Source organism: Physeter macrocephalus, chromosome 1 (genome assembly GCF_002837175.3).
Source record: "Physeter macrocephalus isolate SW-GA chromosome 1, ASM283717v5, whole genome shotgun sequence".
Lineage (NCBI taxonomy): Eukaryota > Metazoa > Chordata > Mammalia > Artiodactyla > Physeteridae > Physeter > Physeter macrocephalus.
Genome location: NC_041214.2, coordinates 132317386 through 132336196, shown reverse-complemented (window position 1 = coordinate 132336196; position 18811 = coordinate 132317386). Strand labels below are relative to the sequence as shown.

At 34.1% G+C, this 18811-nt stretch overlaps 1 protein-coding gene across 2 annotated transcripts in view; it reads left to right on the top strand.

The window, feature by feature from the left end:
• SAMSN1 (SAM domain, SH3 domain and nuclear localization signals 1) overlaps nucleotides 1–18811 on the top strand; it is a 205982-nt gene that overhangs the window by 153444 nt on the left and 33727 nt on the right. Inside the window, exon 1 of one of the 2 annotated variants that reach the window (XM_028494391.2) lies at nucleotides 4093–4216. The exons of the other annotated variant lie outside the window; for it this stretch is intronic. Within the exon in view, the coding sequence (XP_028350192.1) occupies nucleotides 4160–4216 (57 nt within the window). The 5' untranslated portion in view covers nucleotides 4093–4159. Of the gene's footprint in view, nucleotides 1–4092; nucleotides 4217–18811 lie in introns of those variants that run through there. 2 annotated transcript variants of the gene reach the window in all.

The window sequence follows — 18811 nt, the reverse complement described above, 5'->3', positions numbered from 1 at the left end:
GGCTCCCGGGCCCAGCCGCTCCGCGGCACGTGGGACCCTCCCGGACCGGGGCGCGAACCCGGTTCCCCTGCATCGGCAGGCGGACGCGCAACCACTGCGCCACCAGGGAAGCCCCAAAATATTTTTTAGAAACATAAATTGGGGAGCTATAGCTCCAGATCAAGGAGAAAATAGAATATGCTTATGGTAGTAACTTCAGAGATAATATCAATTCATAGATGAATGCTTTATCAAAAGCCATCAGTAGGGAACTTCAGAACCTAGGGAATTTCATAGCATGTAGACAAGTCTAATCTGTGCTCCTACCCTGATTTTTATAAGCGTGAAATTAGAAAAAATGATTTTAAAGATTGCATTGAGAGGATCTGGACTCTTAGAGTCACAACAAGGTAGCCTGGGTGGGAGAAGAAAATTGAAGAGGTAGCAGTTTTGTCCATGGGGTACTGAGTCTTAATTAAAGAATAGGGTTCTAGATAGTTACACACTTACTGGTTTGATATTTTTATACACACCTACTGATTGAAACACTCTTTCCAACCAGTAGCTCAGCGTTACCCTCCCTCTCCCCAGTCTTTACCATTCCTGACCTTAACCCCCAAATAAATCACTCCCATTTTATGTCAGGTCCTTAGGCATAACTATGGTATAGAGTGATGTTTATGAGCTGAGATTTTTGGATTGAACCTTGAGTCCACCACTTCCTAGCTGTGCAAACTGGGCACATTACCTAACCTGGAAGTTGAGGATAACAATGTTAGTACCAGCTTATGGAGATTTTTTGAGGATTACATGGGAAATACGAATAAAGCACAAAGCACAATGCAAGGCATATAATAAGTACTCAAAATTAATAGTCATCATTATCATAATTAACTTTGAGAATAAGAAGATGTCATGAATATTAAACTTTTAATCATGAATGTATGAAATTTTGTTGTATCATTACTTATTATGGCAACCACTTAGAAAGTATATATTTATAATTTGTTTAAATAATCTGAGTAATTTGCATATATTTTAAACTTAGTCAGATCCCCTAATTGTTTTAGTCAGTGATGAACTGGTATGCCTCATTTTTTGTTTACTAAGTCTTCTCTTATGTTGTTTTCAAACATCTTGCCATGCATAGATGTAGTGATCTAAGAAGTTCTTCGTCTGTTTCAAAAGAGTTTCTTCCTGTGTGATTCTTTAGGTTCACCATTCATCTTAGACTGTTGGTCCTTTTTATTTATCTCAATTCTCTGTTTCTTCTACAACTAAGATAGTGAGATAATGTGCCACATTATCTCTTTAGAAATTTAAATAAGAAATAATGTCACAAGGCCAGGTTCTCTCCCAAGAGGCTTCCCAAGATATCTAGGGCCTCACCAACAGTTCTCCTCTAACAGAAGCATAATGTTTGCAGCACACCAAGAGTGGATCCTTATTGGGATACACTCTGATTAACCACCATAGCATTTTAAAAATTTATAGTGAGAAATAGCAATTGCAGAGTTTCTGGGACTTGTGGTCCCTATGAACAATGCATTCTCTTTCTGCTGACAGGAATTAATCTGTGATTTGAATTTGATTATTCATGCTTTAGCAAACTATCAATAAATATTTATTGGACTGCTGAAACAACTCTTTTATGTCTCACTTTACTTTCTCATAAAATACACCCCAATAGCTGTCATTTGTTTGCAATTTCTTTAAAATGTTGCCTTACCCACTATGATGCAGAAATTGTAACCAACATATATGCCACGAAGTCCCAGCCTTTTTTTCACCTTGCCTGTGTTAAGACCATTAAGGTAATGTGTGAAAACAAAGCACTGAGACTTTGCTCTTTTGCAATTTCCCGTTTTAGAACATGTCTTAAGCAACATGTGGCTTCGTGGTTCAATCATGACAGGGAATTTGTGTGCTCAATACTGACTTTCTACCTCATTCCTGTTCTATATACCTTTGACTTTAGAATTTGCTATATCACTCTGGGTCACTCATTAAATATCTTGATAGCGCCAGACTTCCACAAAATAGGAGATAATTGATCACAACATTTGCTACTCTGTCACCTGAGATTTTCTGAGGATGAATATGTTTAATACAGATTGTAATAGCACCTCAAATGTCATACCTGTTTTTAATCTCTGGAAAACATTTTTCTCGAGTAGAAGAGAAGGTTGGAAAATTGTTTTCCCCGTCTTTAATTCTGAGGGAAAAAATTTCCAGCTTTATTTACATTTTAAATATTTCTTACAGTATTGATGATGGTAAAAATGCCTAGAGATCATAAATTGAGATTTTTCTACAAGCCGCTTGAGTGCAATACTTTTAAAAGCTGCATATAGTCCAGCTGTGGTCACCATGAATGTGTGTTCTCTGTTCTTTACTTATTATTATAGAAATACAATCTATAGCAAACATTATCCCAAACATAACTATTTGAAATCCATGAACATTTCTTAACATAAAACATTTCTTAAATAAGTACATTCTTTATTGGCATTTCCTTTTATTCTCACCAAAACCCTAACATGTGATAAGCACATTATCATTCCCATGTTATTGCCTGAAGTCCACAATTGAATTAAATTTTTACTCACAGATGAAGAAATGGGGCCATAGAGGTTGCAAATGTTTCAGTTAAGAAACACATTTTTTCATGACTTTCAATTTCTGAAGAAATGAAAAAAATTTTACTTAGATCACTGCCGTAACTTAAGCCCAAACAGAAAGTTTGAAAGGAAGCATACTTCTAGGGAATTACCTAACCTCAGAGTCCTCAGGTTTTTCAGTATTACCCTCTCTGTCATTATTCTGAAAATACCAGCCTGATAATTCTTGAAAAATATAATTCTGCTCTTAATATCCAGTAGAAGAAGCATATTAACCATAATCTTTACAAGTGTATTCCTTCAATTCTGCTATAGAACATAAACTATTTTTTTAGCTAGTCAGGAGGCTCGATATATTGTCAGACAGCACATAACAGATGCTCAATTTAATATTTGTTAAATGAATCAGTGAAATTTGAAAACTAGAACTGGGTTTCGGAGAGCAGGGGCTTAGAGGTATGAGGAAAGACTGAGAAATAGAGTCAGTTGATTTGTAGAGAAGCTGCTCCTTAAGAATATGGTACCACTGTTTTTCAACCCAGGGGTTTTATAAACAAAATCTAGGTTGATTTCCTTTACAAGCTGGTTTTAATAGAAGTGGAATTTCAAACATCTTACAAGTCTCACTTTGGTAAATCACTAATTAATAAGAAATCTTGAACTTCTTGCTTTTACTTCCTATGTTGGTTTTGACATTATAATTAAAATGTTAAACCCTTTAGTTTGATAGGGAAAGTCTTTCTAAGCCATATTAGCTCTCTTCCAGGCCCATTAAATAAGGACTTGGGATGCTTCATTTGAAGGTACCATTGATCCATTGGATCCCCACTCTAACAGCAATTATCAGCATGTGACAATGATGTTTGTAGCAGAAAGACAACTGGTTAATTGAGGGACTGTTTAATTGATTTCCATATTAATCAGAACTTTACAAAAGTAACAATATGCATAATCATTTACTTCTGGATTCATATTCCTATGAATTTCATCCATATTCTATTTTTTTTAATGTGCATACATGCTTTAAATAGGATTAGTATTGTTTAAAGTCTAGTTTATTATGTCTTCCAATAAAGTTTACCTAGGAATGAAAAATAGACTACCTTAAGTATTCTCTTCATTTTTAAATACTAAAAAACTCATATTTCAAGTTTCGTTTCATTTATTGGCTCAGATGTTTTCTTCCCTCTACCTGTGGAATATGTTATAGATTTTTATTTTTGTGTAAACTGAAAAAATGCACTTTATTTGGAAATCTTTATGGCCCTTGTAATGCAGGCATGTCAGAGTGTGAGATTTAGGAATCTACCTCGTAGAATACAGCAGGACCAGAACGTTAAAGAGTTAGCAAAGAATTACCGTAAAAAAAAAAACCAAAAAACCAAAAAAAACTGCACCCGTGTAGATGTGAAGTCATATCCTGACCAAAAGAGGAAGTGGCAGGTTACTAGGCTCGAACTTATCTGTGGCTCTACATCATAGACAGCATACTGCTGATCGTCTTCAGTTGTTTCTGGAACAACAGAAAGTGCACTCACTCGGAGTAGTCTGAATTCAAAATGCTGAAGAGAAAACCATCCAATGTTTCAGAGAAGGAGAAACATCAAAAACCAAAGGTAAGGTAATTTCATACATAGTCGGACAAAACCAACATGTTTAATAGAATACACATGCACACACATTGTTCTTATCTGTCAGTCATAAATCAATTCAACCATAGGGTTGAATCCCTCATGGCAAATATGGAAAAAATTGAATTGCCAAGTTAAGTTTAGGTGTTAAATAATACCTGACAATTATTGTCTCTGTAATTTTATCTTATAGGGCATATTTGATTATTTACATCTGTAACTGAACTTTGAGCTTGTATTGTCAACTTCATGGAAATCATTTTGGTGGTCTCTTTTTGAAAGGCTGATATTATGAAATCTTTGTGTACATTTTTAATAACTATAAAGGTGTCAAGGTCTATTTAACAATCTACCAAGTGCATTTTATTTCTTACATTCTCAGCTCTTCATAATACATTTAATTATGATGTTGTAAAATGGAGATGTTTTGATTAAATATTTAATTTTTTTCATTTTTTCAGACTAAAATATGATAGCTTGTTGTAGAGGTTATTTTTTCTACTCTCTCTCTTGAACTAACTCCACTACTAGAGAGAGGATTGGGTTGTGTTTGGGAAACATCAAAACCCCATAAATTTATAGATTTGACAAATTGGTTCTATTTGAAATGTTACCCTATTCTTTGTATTGAAAATAATTACTACTTAAAAAGTAGGATATGCGATAACAAAGTTTAGATTCTATTGTAGAACTATAAATTAGTTTCATTAATAACATAAAAGAAAATATCTGTGAAATACTGGTGTCAGAGAAGTTTTCCAAAACCTGTACATTTTTTGAGTTTCTTAGGTAAGTAACAATTTAAATCTGCTTGTGAATAAACAATAACTGAGTTCGGGTGTCTTTTTAGAGGACTGATTTATTATCAGTTATTGACCTTTATTTGCTTGGCACCATTCAGAGAGAAAGGAGTTGGGAATTGATTGTGAACTTTTGAATTGCTGTGACATTGATCAATGGTCTATATTTTATAACTCTTTGCAAGTTACCACAAAACCTCTCTGAATGAAACTAAAAATAAATGATTGCCAGTCTTTGGAAACTAAGAATAAATGATTTCAATATTAATTCCTTCTGACACAAAGATCTGATAAAGGGTAGGCAAACATCTCTAGTTAAAAATACAGCTGGTTAACATGGCATGATTTCTTTTTCCTTAATAAAATAAAAATTCAAGGTAACATTTCCCAAAGAATACAACAAAGTTTTTAAAAGCATTACTTACCTTTCTGTTCAAGATTATTTTTACATACAATTTGCTTGATTAAACGCAACCAATATTGAGTAGACAGTAGTAAGTTTTAAGGAGATCACAAAAATTAATATGAAGCAGTGGTTTTCCTCCAAGTATTTAAAATTTAAAGTTAGAGTATCTCATAAGAACTCTATTATGTAGTGAACTACTATCATATTTATGTCATTGAACAATTTTCAAAATGATACTTTAGTCTATGATCATCATTTGCCTTAATTGCAGGAACTATTGTAATAGAAGTGGTATATTGTTCATCTTACTGACTTACTTATTCATAAATGTAAAAATATATTTGATAAAATATACATCTGGGAACAAAATATATCACAGAAAATAGTCACACTGAAAACATTAACTTTTGCTGTGAATGAATTCCTGTTTCCTTTAGATGGATGGTTTCATTTTATATGAATTTAAAGAGCTATGTGAATGTATATTCACATGTTCATACCTTCCAGATCAACTAAATCCTTTCCTCTTAATATGGAGGTAATATTTTTCCAATTATTATAATTATGTGTTAGAAACAACTTTGCTTTAATTCACATTTATTTTACTGGGTAATTTTCTTTGTGTATTTTATGGAAAAAGAGCCAAATGCCTAAGAGATGGCAGAGATTCCTACAAATAAATGGCTAGTAGAGTGAGGACTGCAAATTCCTTCATCTACTAGAAGGGAACATAGGGCCTGTGTCTAGAAAGATAGAATAGGACCATCAGGAAATCAGTCTGAAATGTAGGGCATCACCGTCTACACTAATTGACTACAAACCAGACAAGCATTCACATCTCTTGACCCGGAAACATACACTCCTTGTGCTATACTCTTTCAAAATTTCTGAGATTTCCTTGCTTTTTAACTGTAAATGCTAAAGTAGGTAAGAAGCAACAAGAATAAAAATGAGATGACTATTATTTAGTCATGCAGCTCATGTTAACTTCTGTGGGTTGTAGTTCAGGTGACCTAATACCCAATTCAAATGGTGAGTGAATAGTATACCTAATGTTATTCCTTAAATAAAAGTTGTGAAACTGTTCATTTGAAAAGTAAATAAATGGAGAAGGACTTTGTTATTAGTATTTTTAAATATGTCCTGTGGTTGTGAGAAAGTTCAAAACATTCATGGATATAAAATGTAGCAATAGATTTTATGAGTCCGTATACAAAATAATTTAATATTTTCTTATATTCACAAGACTTATCAATAAAGATATCCATGAATCAAAAAAAATCAAAACCCATTAAAATATCATTTTACCATCTATAATTTATTAATATGTTTTCTTTTTCACCTTTTATTCTCCTCTGTTTCTCCATTTTTGGTATGGGTTCTTTCCTTCAAATAGCTCATAAATAGGACCACTAGCATTCATATTTATTATAAGAGATTCATAGTGTAGGTTAAGAAGGAGAGGCCAGAAATATTCCATAAGGGAAACTGTTATAATTCATGTCTCAGAACTCTCTATGGAGTATAAGTAAATTCCAAATTAAGAAAAACATTTGATAAATTTCTTTTTGATAAATGATTAAGTATTCTACATTTAGATTAGTCAATCAAAAATAGCCTTTCTTAACATACTTGCAAGGTACTGTACTTTCCTTTTTGAATTTTGTTTTTACCTCCTCATCACTAGTGCCCACTACTGATTGTGAATTAAAAAAATAAGCATAACTAGTATGCAGAGTTCAAAAGATATGATCTCATTACACTCAATAAATCTTTAAATTATAGAACATAATTTTCCTTAACTCTTTTTCCAACTAAAATGTTTTAGTTTGCTATATTTATTGTGAGGTTATAATGTACCAGTGGCTGTGTTTAGAGCTTTTTGTACACTAATTTATTTAATATTTGTAACATTTCTGTGAGAGAATAACTTTTATTTAGCCTTATAGATGAGACGGCATAGAGAAGGTTAATAAACTTAAGCAAAGACGCACAGATAAAAAATAAAACTGTGTTGTGTGAAATACATGTGTCAATTTCCGGCACTCCTGTTCTTAATTATTATGCCACCGTTACAAGCATAGGGACCGTAGATATTATTTCTATTTCTGTCTTAATCACCAGCCAAATTTTAAGGAAAACTGGGAGAGCATATGTTTAAGAGCCTCTCTCTGTCAGTTAGAAAGGAATTTAGAGGTCCTCCATTCTTGTCTCTGACTAAATGCCAGAATTCCACCTATAAAATCCCTCCAGGTGTCCAACCACGCTTTAAAACTTAAAATTCTAAAACAACAATAAGAACAACTTTATTAGCATTCAAATGTTCAAATTGTCAAAAAAATCATGACCTAGTATTGAGATAACTAAAAGCATGTATTTCCCTCCTAAATCTAGTATAACACCTTTAATGTAGTAAGCTCTTAATAAGTATTTGTAAAGTGAATGAAGTTTCTTCATTCTACTGTATGCAACTTGGTTCAAGTATGAATACTGACTACTACTATGTATTTTCTTTATTCTTGGTAGCAAGCCTGTTAGTGTGTACATAAGAAAGTTTGTATGCATGTGTGTAAATACAATTGTAAATCATTTCTAAGTTTTATTTTAAGAAAAACTCCAATAAAGCAAATGTTGTGCAAGATTCCCTAGAGAGTCCCATTGTTAAATAACAAGTAGACCATTGTTCCAGGTCAGGGAATATGGTAGAAACTTCGAAAATAGAAAAGGAATAGACACCACAAATGAAGCTCTGCACCGGTAATTAAAACAGGTTGACCTTTATTTGGCTGGGATTAATGATCTGTGTTAATAAATCTTAACTCAGGTTTTTCTTTGAGTAAAGGAGATTCAAATACCACTGTTATTTTAAAATGAAACACTGGAATAATGGCGGCTCTGGAAATAGTTTTTTTTTTTTTTTACCATTTTTAAAAATCCAAAGTGCATACTAAATGAGACACCATTAGTGTCACAGATGCTAATTTTCACTAGCAATGACTGAAGTGGCATTCTTTCCCATTTGCATTTGATCCTAGCAATGATGAGAGGTGATGAGTTGATTATGAGTTGTTTTCACTGCACTGCCCGCTGTGCAAATTTATGCTCCTAGACAAGGATGACACATAGTTGTGGCATTTAAGAGCTTTCTTCATTGCTTTTCCTATCAAGACTGTTAAGACACATTTTTAACTCTTATGTAACCAGGTATAAGAAAAGAGAAGAAGTATTTATATGAACCGGTGCTTACTTTAGGCCAAGTACTTGCACAAGAGGTTTATGGAACTCCCTCCACCATCCAATTTACAGAAAACAGCACTGTAGCTGTGAAAAATTTTGTCCAAGATATCATGGCTAGAAAAAAAATTGATTTGAGATTATTCGGGACAGCTTTTCTTCTTCTAAATCTGTGGGTTTCCCCCCTGCTACTTCTTTTTGTATCATCATCTGGGGTATAATTTTCAGACTTTAATTTATGTGACTTCAGTTGAATGTTTTGACTTTTCAAACAAAGTGATTCCAAGTAAGGTATGTGATATACAATGTAAGTAATATTTTAAATCCACTTTTCCCATTAAAAAAATGGTGGGTATAAATAAATGTTTATCTTTACTTTTGGTTATTACCCCTCCGTGCCCCTAAAAAATCTCTCTAAACGTTCTCTTTACTTCTGTATTTAGTTAGTATTTATTTAGTTAGTATTTATTTAGTTAGTATTTATGTCATATTTGTTTACCAAGAAATATTTAAAGTACATTATAATGCAAACCTAAAAACAAATAACATAAGTCAGAAGAAAATGGAGTATAGACCACAGTAAAAAGTATTACAGGGTCACCAAGTTTGAGCTGAATATGGATCTAAGTATTGCTACTCACTGTGGTCCTGCAGACTAGCAACACTGGCATTCCAGGAGTTTGTTAGAAATGCAGATTCTCTGGCTTACCCCAGGCCTACTAACTCAGAATGTACATTGTAGTGAGATACCCAGGAGTTCTGTGAGCACTTTAAAGTTTGGAAATGATGTCTACATTGATGGTTCTCAACCTAGGTTGCACATTTGAATCACTGAAGAGCTTTAAGAAATACTGATGATTGGGTTCCTTCTTCAATATTCTAATTTACCTAATGTAGAATGTACCTGAGCATCAATAATGTTTAAAGTCTCCCAATCTGGAGATATTTTTTTCTACTAATCTCTTCAAAGAACTTAAAAGTTAATTCACTCCTTCCTTCCTTCCTTCATTCTTCAAAGCAATAGATATCTACTGAGTGCTTACTATGAACAATATAGACCATATGCTGGGAATACAGTGGTGAATAAAACAAAGACCTCTGGCCTCATAGGATTTACATTTACTGGGGATGACAGACAATAAACAAGATGAATATGTTAAATACATAGTATGCTAAGTGATGGTAAGTGTTAAGAAGAAAAGGAAGAATATGAAATACAAAGAACCAGGGAAGACTTGGTGAGAATGGGACATTTAAAAAGGGACCTGAAGGAAATGAAGGCCATGAGATTGGCTGAGGAAATCTTACTCCAGGCCCAGGGAAGAGCAAGACCAAAAGCCTTTTTTTTTTTTAAATTAATTTTTATTGGAGCAGAGTTGCTTTACAATGTTGTGTTAGTTTCTGCTGTACAGCAAATTGAATGAGTTACACGTATACATAGAGCCCCTCTGTTTTGGATTTCCTTCCCATTTAGTTCACCACAGAGCATTGAGTAGAGTTCTCTGAGCTATACAGTAGGTTCTCATTAGTTATCTATTTTATACATAGTAGTGTATATATGGAGTGTCCCTGGTGTGTTTGAGAAACAATGGATCAGAATACACAAGGGGAAGAGCAGTCACAAAGAGCCAGATGTAGAGGGCCTTCTAGGTCATTATAAGGATTTGAGCTAGTATTAAAAGATTTTGAGAAGGGAAGAGAAGGATCTGGCTTACATTTAGTGGGTTTATTCTTGCTTTTGTGTTTCAAATACACTGAAGAAAGTGAGGGAGGAAGCAGCGAAAAGAGACCCTTTAGGAAGCTATTACAGAAACTAGGAAAGAGATAATGGTGGCTCAGACAAGGGAAGCAACAGGTTGGATGTTGAGAAGATGTTGAATTTGGGATTTATTTGTACATACTGTATACATTTGGATATATAAGAAAGGAACTTACCACATGGGCTCTAAAGGTGGCAAAGAGAAAGGCTGCCCCTGCTCTGCACTGTTCTTGCTTCCAGCTGGGCTCACACTTCAAGGAGAAATGCCCTCATCCTTGTGACCACAGCCACCAGAAAATTACCCCCATACTGATATGCCACTTCCCAAAAGTTTCTACCTCTTTCTTCAAAATACAATTTTCTATTGGATTTAATTTTCATTTCTGGGGTACCTTGAATCAGAATAGATGAACTAATAATTTGTTTATTTCACCTTGTTGAATTGTTTGAAAGAGGTAAATAATTTTAGCCTTGAAAAATTATCTTCAAACAAAGTAGCAATTCACCCTAGCCATCCCATTTTATAGAACATGAATCTGTAATCAAGTTTTATTTCAAGCAAGTAGCAAAGGTTTAGTACCAAATAGACGGCTATATCTGAAAAAAACACAGTGCCTAGATGATACATAGAAAGTTCTGGAGACAAATGGTTGAGAGAAATGACAGAAGTGTAGACTCCCCTTGTAAATGTGGGTATTACATCCTATAGGAAGGTATAAAGTCATTACCTTGACTACCAATGCACTGGATTTGTTAAAAATCAATTTAATGACACTTTCTCTTTAAACTTTCCTTGCCTTGCTTAGGAGATAAATGGCTTCATTATCCCTGCAGATTGTGTGTGTTTTTTTTTAAATAATGGAATTAAGTCCATACTCTACCTAGCTGTGTTTCCAAATTTAGCATTCCCAAACTGATCCATTTCTCTTCCTTTCTAGTATTAAGGACTTAGGTGAACTTTTGGAAACAAGACATTCATAATTAGCTTCTTAGTAGAGAACAAAAATGTCCTCCATTAAGAATTGATTAATAAGAATAGAAGAGGGTTTTAAGCTGTCTCTGATGGTAGACAAAATGATTCTTCTATAGATAGAGAGCCATTTGTCAACACAGCTGGCCATGTCCCCTTTCTCCCTTCATTTAAAGAGTTTTGGAAGTTTTCACCTAGTCTGTATTAGTTTTCTAGGGCTTCTGTAACAAAATACCACAGACTCAGTGGCTAAGAGAACAGAAATTTATTTTCTCACAGTTCTGGTGTTGGAAGTCCAAGATCAAGATGTGGCAGAACTGGTTTCCTTTGAGGGACATAGGGAAGGATCTGTCTAGGCTTCTTTCTGGCTGGCAGTTGGCCACCACTTGCTGCCCTTTAATTTGGTTGCCCCTCTGCGCACATAACCTGGTGTCTCTCTTTGTGTATCCAAATCTCAGCTTTCAGTGGCTCTGACCACTCTCATTCTTTCCTGTTTGTGCCTCCCTTAGCCTAGAATACCTTTGCCCATTTTTCCCAACTCATGAACTTATTTTTTAATACCTCACTGGACTCTCATTCCCTCAAGAAAGCCTCCACCAGTTAACCCAAGGCAGTGCATTAGAAGGCATTCTGGTAGAGCAGGAGGGAATATGAACTAAAGTCTTATAGATTGGGTTTGAGGTCTTATTTTGATATTTCTTAACTATGAGATGTTGAACATTTTGTTAAACATCATTTGAGTTTCTTGTGCTTATCTGAAGAAGGGGATATGTTAAGGCACGTCTCATAGGATTGATGTGAGAATTAAGTTAATTACCATATGTAAATTTCCTAGCACATAGTACATGTTTGATTAATAATCTCTCCCTCCTTTCTAGTTTAATAGTACTTGTTCAATACCTCTATTGTTTCTTTTAGCATAGTTTATTCTAATATGTCCTCCCAAATGGAGTTACCATCAAGCACAGGGGATGCATCTAATTCATATTTGTATCCCTGCAATTTTTGGGGGGAACAAAGGGTATTGAACTCTGTCTAACTTTCAGACTCTGTGTGCCCTCTATTACACTTTGGCTATCATCAAAAATATTTATAATATGGAACATAGTCATGATTCCTCAACATATGCACAATACTTGTGTAATGACTAATGGATAATATAAGTCATCTAAAGTAGTACTCTACCCCAAGACATAGTTTGTAAATGGGTCACTGATAAAGATCTGGGCAACACCCACATAAAACAAAGTAACCGTTCTTAGAATGTAATGAGACAAAACAATAATCAAAAATTGTAATGTAGTCTGTCTGAAGGAAAAAAAAAAGCATTTGCAAAGAGTGTTGCTTTCAGGGAGGTTAGAAAGGCGTTGGAGAGTAGAAATTTGCCATTGAGTCTGCAGAACAATCTGTATCAACAAAAGCGAATATTCCATTAGGCTCAGCAGACTTGCTCACTTAGGTGAACTAAGTTCAGGCTATTATAACTTCGTGTCTCTAGCCTTTAATACAAACTAATTCACATTTCTGTGACTCTACTGTACAAATCAAACAAACTTCCAGCAATGACTTTGCGTCCCATGTCTCTAGGGGAGACAATTCTTTGATCAGTCAACAAGAATATGCATTCTTCTTGGCAGTTGAATTTCTCATACCTAACCAATACTTGGTATTGCCATTTTTGGTAGCCTAACAGTATAGTTTGTGAATCAATACCCCTTGGAGTTGTTTAGTTCTGCAAGCTTGAAAAATAAAGTTCTTGTACCTGTCAATGTGAGGGCCTGACATTGGACATGGAGACCCAACCAAGAAACTGGCTTCTTGGAAGGACTGGCTTAAGTTGCCACCTGACCCCACATTTTCTCTATATTCATAAAATAAAGACAGCTAAACAATGAAGTTTCTTGTCTATGTTTTTCATAATTTTAACAATTTAAATTCCTGGAATAAGATTCAAGACAGATTTACCTTATATCAATATCATAAAATATAGTGATAGGACATTGGTCTGAATATTTGATTAAAATTTTTTCTGAATATTCACATGGTTTTAGCTAGGCAACTTTGATTTTTTAATTAACAGTAATAATAAATAATTTGATATATAAATTTTGTAATGCTTATGGGTATATAGTCTTTATATTGTGAGTTATTATACAGCCATCATCTTTTCTAAACTAAGCCATCTACAAATTTCAAATTACTTTAAGTTTATGAATATCTCACTATAATTATTTATCAATTTTAAAGTACCTATTACCAATGAAACAAAGGTTCATAATTTTAAAAATAAAATTCCTTCAAAGATAAATATTCTACAATTATCAGACATATATTGTAGGTTTAGGAACTGTCATAAACTGAGTTCATTTCTACCACTACTATTACATTTCAAACCACTATTAACTCCTCAATAGACTAAAATATTTTTAGAGCCAAATCCAAATACAATGAAAGGAAAATAAATGTAATTGACAATGAAGAAGTTATAGAATCCAAACATCTCTTCCAAATATCCTAGCATGAGCTTACAGCTGTTTTTTTTCTACTTATTCTTTCCTTGTTCGGGATTACATACTGTATATTTGCCCCACATAAACATGTCTGTTCTACTAAGAAAAAAACGTTTAAATTCCTAAGCATAATGTCAGCGGGTGCTGCCTGAGATGGGAATGTTTATAAGCTTTATGATATTAACTGCAGCACTCAACCTCAGGTGGCATAAAACATGCAAAAAAGAACTTTCTGTCAGTTTTATTATTTCTAAAAAGGTTCCCCTTGAAGCAGAAGAGTGACCTTGCTCTGCTGAGCTGACATATGCCACTGGATTAATGGTCGAGCTCTGCTGGAGGGAAGCTCACAGAAACATTACAATTCCAGAAGCTGGGCTGGCGGTGACCATTAATCAGAGGGACCAAAATCATGCATCAAACACACTCATTTAAAAGTAGTAAAAATGACTTTAAAAAAAACCTTTTTGAGAATTAGCTTGTTGTTTGTCATTACCTGTGTTCAAGGAGATCACTGCATGACTGGAATATCCCCTGGGGAGAACGTTAGAGGTCATTACGTACCCAGAGGCCAAATGAATGTGGTGGACATTGCAGACTAACGGAGGTAAAGGAGAGTTTTCATTCCAGAGAATTTGATGGGAAAGTGTATTAAATGGATTCCATTTTCCCAACTTTATTTTCACTCCTTTATTTAACTATGATTTCAAAGCAATGGGTACTATGAATGTTGGCCTCTTTGTGAAGATTTTATTTTATTTTTAAAACTGGAGTAATTGGATTTAGTGGTAGAAACATTTGACTGGTAAACTTGGTTAGGAAATTTCTCAAGATCCTAAAGTTTGAGTCAACATACTCAACTACTAAGTACGTTAATAAGTATCTCTTCAAGGACTTAGCAGTACTGTACATTCTTCCACCACATGTTAACTAAGAAAAAATTTTCAAGACTTTTTCTCTGATTACTGAAAAGGAGAAAAGGCTTAAATCTAAAACCATGAAAGAGAATGTTCAGTTTAATTTAGATGACAAAAAGTTACTCTTGCTTTTTACACATCTCTTTGATGATAAAGTTGAATAGGCATAACCTCTCTTTCATTTTTTCAATAGTTTGTCTTTTAGATTAATGATACTATGCATAATACATATGATATAATTTCATTAGTAGGTAGAACAAATAGTAGATTACGGCCTTTATTGAGAAAACCAGGACATTGATCATTAAGATTATGATCAATGTAGTAAGGCCTGCTATGATTACTACTTCAAAGTTATTCTTCTCTAAATAACTGCTGCCTTCTTTAACCATGATATTCAATATTATCTTCTTTTGTTAGCCATATGCTACTCTGGAGAATTATTTATGCAGACTTATTTATTTGTTTTTGAAGATTATGGGATTAAAATAGTTGACAATGTCGTGACTATAGTTAAAATATGATTTACTATTTGGCTATAAGTAGAAAAAATCTAATATGTACACAATAGAAAGTTAATTTCTAAATTTATGGGAGGATTATACATATTTATTGTAACTGGAAATCTGAATCATCCATTTTTCATACTGTATTCTCTCTATCAAGGTGCCTAGAAAACAAAATTAGTAATGGAAATTTGCTCACAGAAATTACTTATCATTGAATAGGTATGGTAAATGCATAAAATACGTTACCTGTAATTCCTCATTCCCCTCCTCACCATCTTCCCTAAAACACACACCATCTTGTGTAATCTTGGTGGACATAGTTAATCATGATCTCTAACTCTAAGCCCAAAAGTGGCATTGGAACGCTTTTCAACACAGCTCTCCATGAAGGTCTTAACAACCCATCCCATGCTGGTGCAAAGAATTGAAAAGTTTCACTTATTCTGGTTTCGAAAGATAGTCCATCCAGACAATGGGAAATCCTAGTGATATATTCTTGTGAATACACAACACTTTTCTAGTGCCCCCAAATGATTATGTTCACTAGAAACAATCTTTCTTTCTCTCCCTTGAAGAGTTTGGGAGATAATTATTAAGACACATTTTTTTGTCATCCAGTGCTCCTTTTAATATACAGTGTGTGGTTCATTGTCTTTTTATTACTTTATCATCATTTTAGCAATTATCCTCTTTAGATTTGGCAATTTCTAAGTAGTCCCTCAGTCAATAACTACACAATCTCTTACAGTAAATAATTTTTGAAGATGGTTAAGCAAATTCAAATTGTATTGATTTCAGCTAATTTCATGTCCAAAATCTGTGATCATTTTACTGTCTTTCTTTAGACTATCAATAATATAGATATAGACATATGCACAAAAAATGCCTTTCATGTATTAAGTAGTCAGTACAAGTATAAATAATGATGAATATAAATTTCCAAGATGACATCTAGTATACATTTTAATTTATTGTGTGTGTAAATATAATCTGCTTTTAGGAATTGCTTCTATATTTGTATACCATTCATCTGAATATGGCTCTATTTAGCTCTTATAGATTGAAATTATGTGATTGATGCCACCAGTAGAGGGTAAATCCTCCAGGATAGATTCTTATTCATACAGACAGCCCTGATCCCAAGCACAAAGTTTAGCCATAGAAGCCCCTTAGTATATTTACACTGAATTGCATAATGTAAAACATTATGCTCCTTAATTAAACATCAGCAAATTGTTTTCTTTGACTATAACGTGATTAAGTTATAATTTGCTTTTGTGTAACTGTAAAATGTATGGTTTTTGTCATTTAACTTGAAGAGAAATGTGTGGGATTTGTCATCGGTTGTGATTTTCCCAAGGCTCCCAACGGTAGGATTTTTTCTATAGGCCTACATCACTTAAGATCGGGGGCAATCAGTGTGTGCTAAAATGATGAGATGTCAGCAAGTGGTCTCATAGACAAGGTAGGACTTGATCCTGCCCTTGAAGAATGGACTGGATTTGAATAGGAGGAAGAAGAGTGGATGAACTTTCCTTGAGAGAAAAACAGCATGAGCAACAGCTTAGAAACAAAAATGAGTGTGTCCATACTGGCCAGCAAGAAGTGTCAGAAGTTCTGCTTAATCAGATTGACTAGCATTACCTGAATCCATGGGGAATCATGAATGTGCAGCATGCTGTTTGGACTTCATTTTGTTAACTAAAGAAGAGCCACTTAAACTCTCTGAGCCTCAGTTTTCCTCATCTGTAAACTGGAGAAATCAATAACCATCTCAGAGGGGGGTTGTATTTGTTTAATGAAATAATTATAGATAAATCACTCGGCATAAAGCAAGCTCTCAGGGGCCAAGAAACCAATGTGGAGCAAGCTTTACACTTTGAGAAGAAGAATGGAATGATGAGAATTGGTATTTTAGGGAAATTAGTCCAGTGTTGTGACTTCTTTAGATGATTGGAGAGGCAAGAATTTAGGAACTAAAGAGCTGAAAGTTGTTATTTCCTTGACTCAGGAATGGGGTTATAAGCACATAGTTGTGTAGCGGTAATGAAGATAAATGCCTACAACAGAGATTTGGGAAAAGAACTGAGCAGATGTGAAGGCTGAAAGAATGTGTGTGTGGTAAATATATTACATTTTGCATTATGTGTCCAAACTCCCCAAAGACAGCAGTGAGCAAATACCGGTTTCCAACAGTGCAGGTGGAAGGTTCAGAAGGCAGGATCAAAACAGATCCTCAGGGGTAAGAGGCCATAAGCAGAGAGAGATTTTTGTTGGCATATATGCCTTCCAGCCTGAAGGCAGGCAGAGAAGCTACTGTAAATTAAATTAGAGAAGCTGTAAAAGTGGGTTCCCTAGGGGAATTCTTGAAGATTTCAAGGAAGGATGGTATAATGAAACAATTCCAGAAGGATCAAGAGGGACCACTTAGTATACTTGTTTATGGGTTTAGCAGTTAGAAAAAGAGAGAGAAGGAACAGAAAGTAAGTGCTATAATAATAATACAGGAGTGAGTAAGCCAGCAGAAGTTTTACAATAGGAAAAACAAGAAGCTGAGAAGTTCAAGACAGCCTGATCGTGGTCACATTTTTAAAGTTTTGCATTTCCTTTTTATTCTATAGGTTTTTGTAAGAGTTGATACCTAATAATATCAAATGACTGAACTTTGGTTGCATTATGCTTTTTACCTGAAAAAAAGATATTTAAGACATATCAGTATTATTTATTTTAAAAATTCTTTTCAGCTAAAATAGAATATCTTAATTTTTATTCAGTTCCTAAAAGTGCAGCATACTTATAGTCAGTGAATGCAATGTAAATCATGAGATATGGTAATAAGTAAGTAATGCAGCGGTGCAATTGAGAATTCTCAATGTTTGAATCTTTTTTACTCATAAAACTTATTTTTGTTATATTAAATAGGCTGATACAAATAAACACTTTTACAGGTATGGCTCATTCTGCATTGATTTTTTTTTTTTAGTTCTAGTTTTCTTTAGGTAATTTTCTTTGAGGTAGTTTCAATTTACAGAAAACATCTCTTGGCATATAAACTTCTGAAAGGAAAGCTTTAGCATGGAAATTTTGACACAACTTTTTAAAACACTGTGGTGGAGTCAGAATCTGCACTTCCTTTAGATAGCCTGCAGTTGATAGGAAAGATACTGAACCAGAGAGATCAAGTAGACTAACTTTTGTTCTAAGAGTCCAGATGTACATTAAAAATATTTAGAGCATTGATACATATTTGAGTACTGAGTTGCCTTTACCCAAGGTTAAAATGTTAGTGTTGAAGGCCTTATTTCACACCCTGCTTGTCTTTCAGCCTTCAGCCCCCTGACGCCCAAACAACTGTCTTCCATCAACGCCACATGATAGTGTAATTGTTTGACACTGAGGCAATCCTCACAGATTATTTTAAGTGAGTTAAATTTGTTTCACACTCTTCAAAGGATCTCAGCACCTGAGTTAGTTAGAA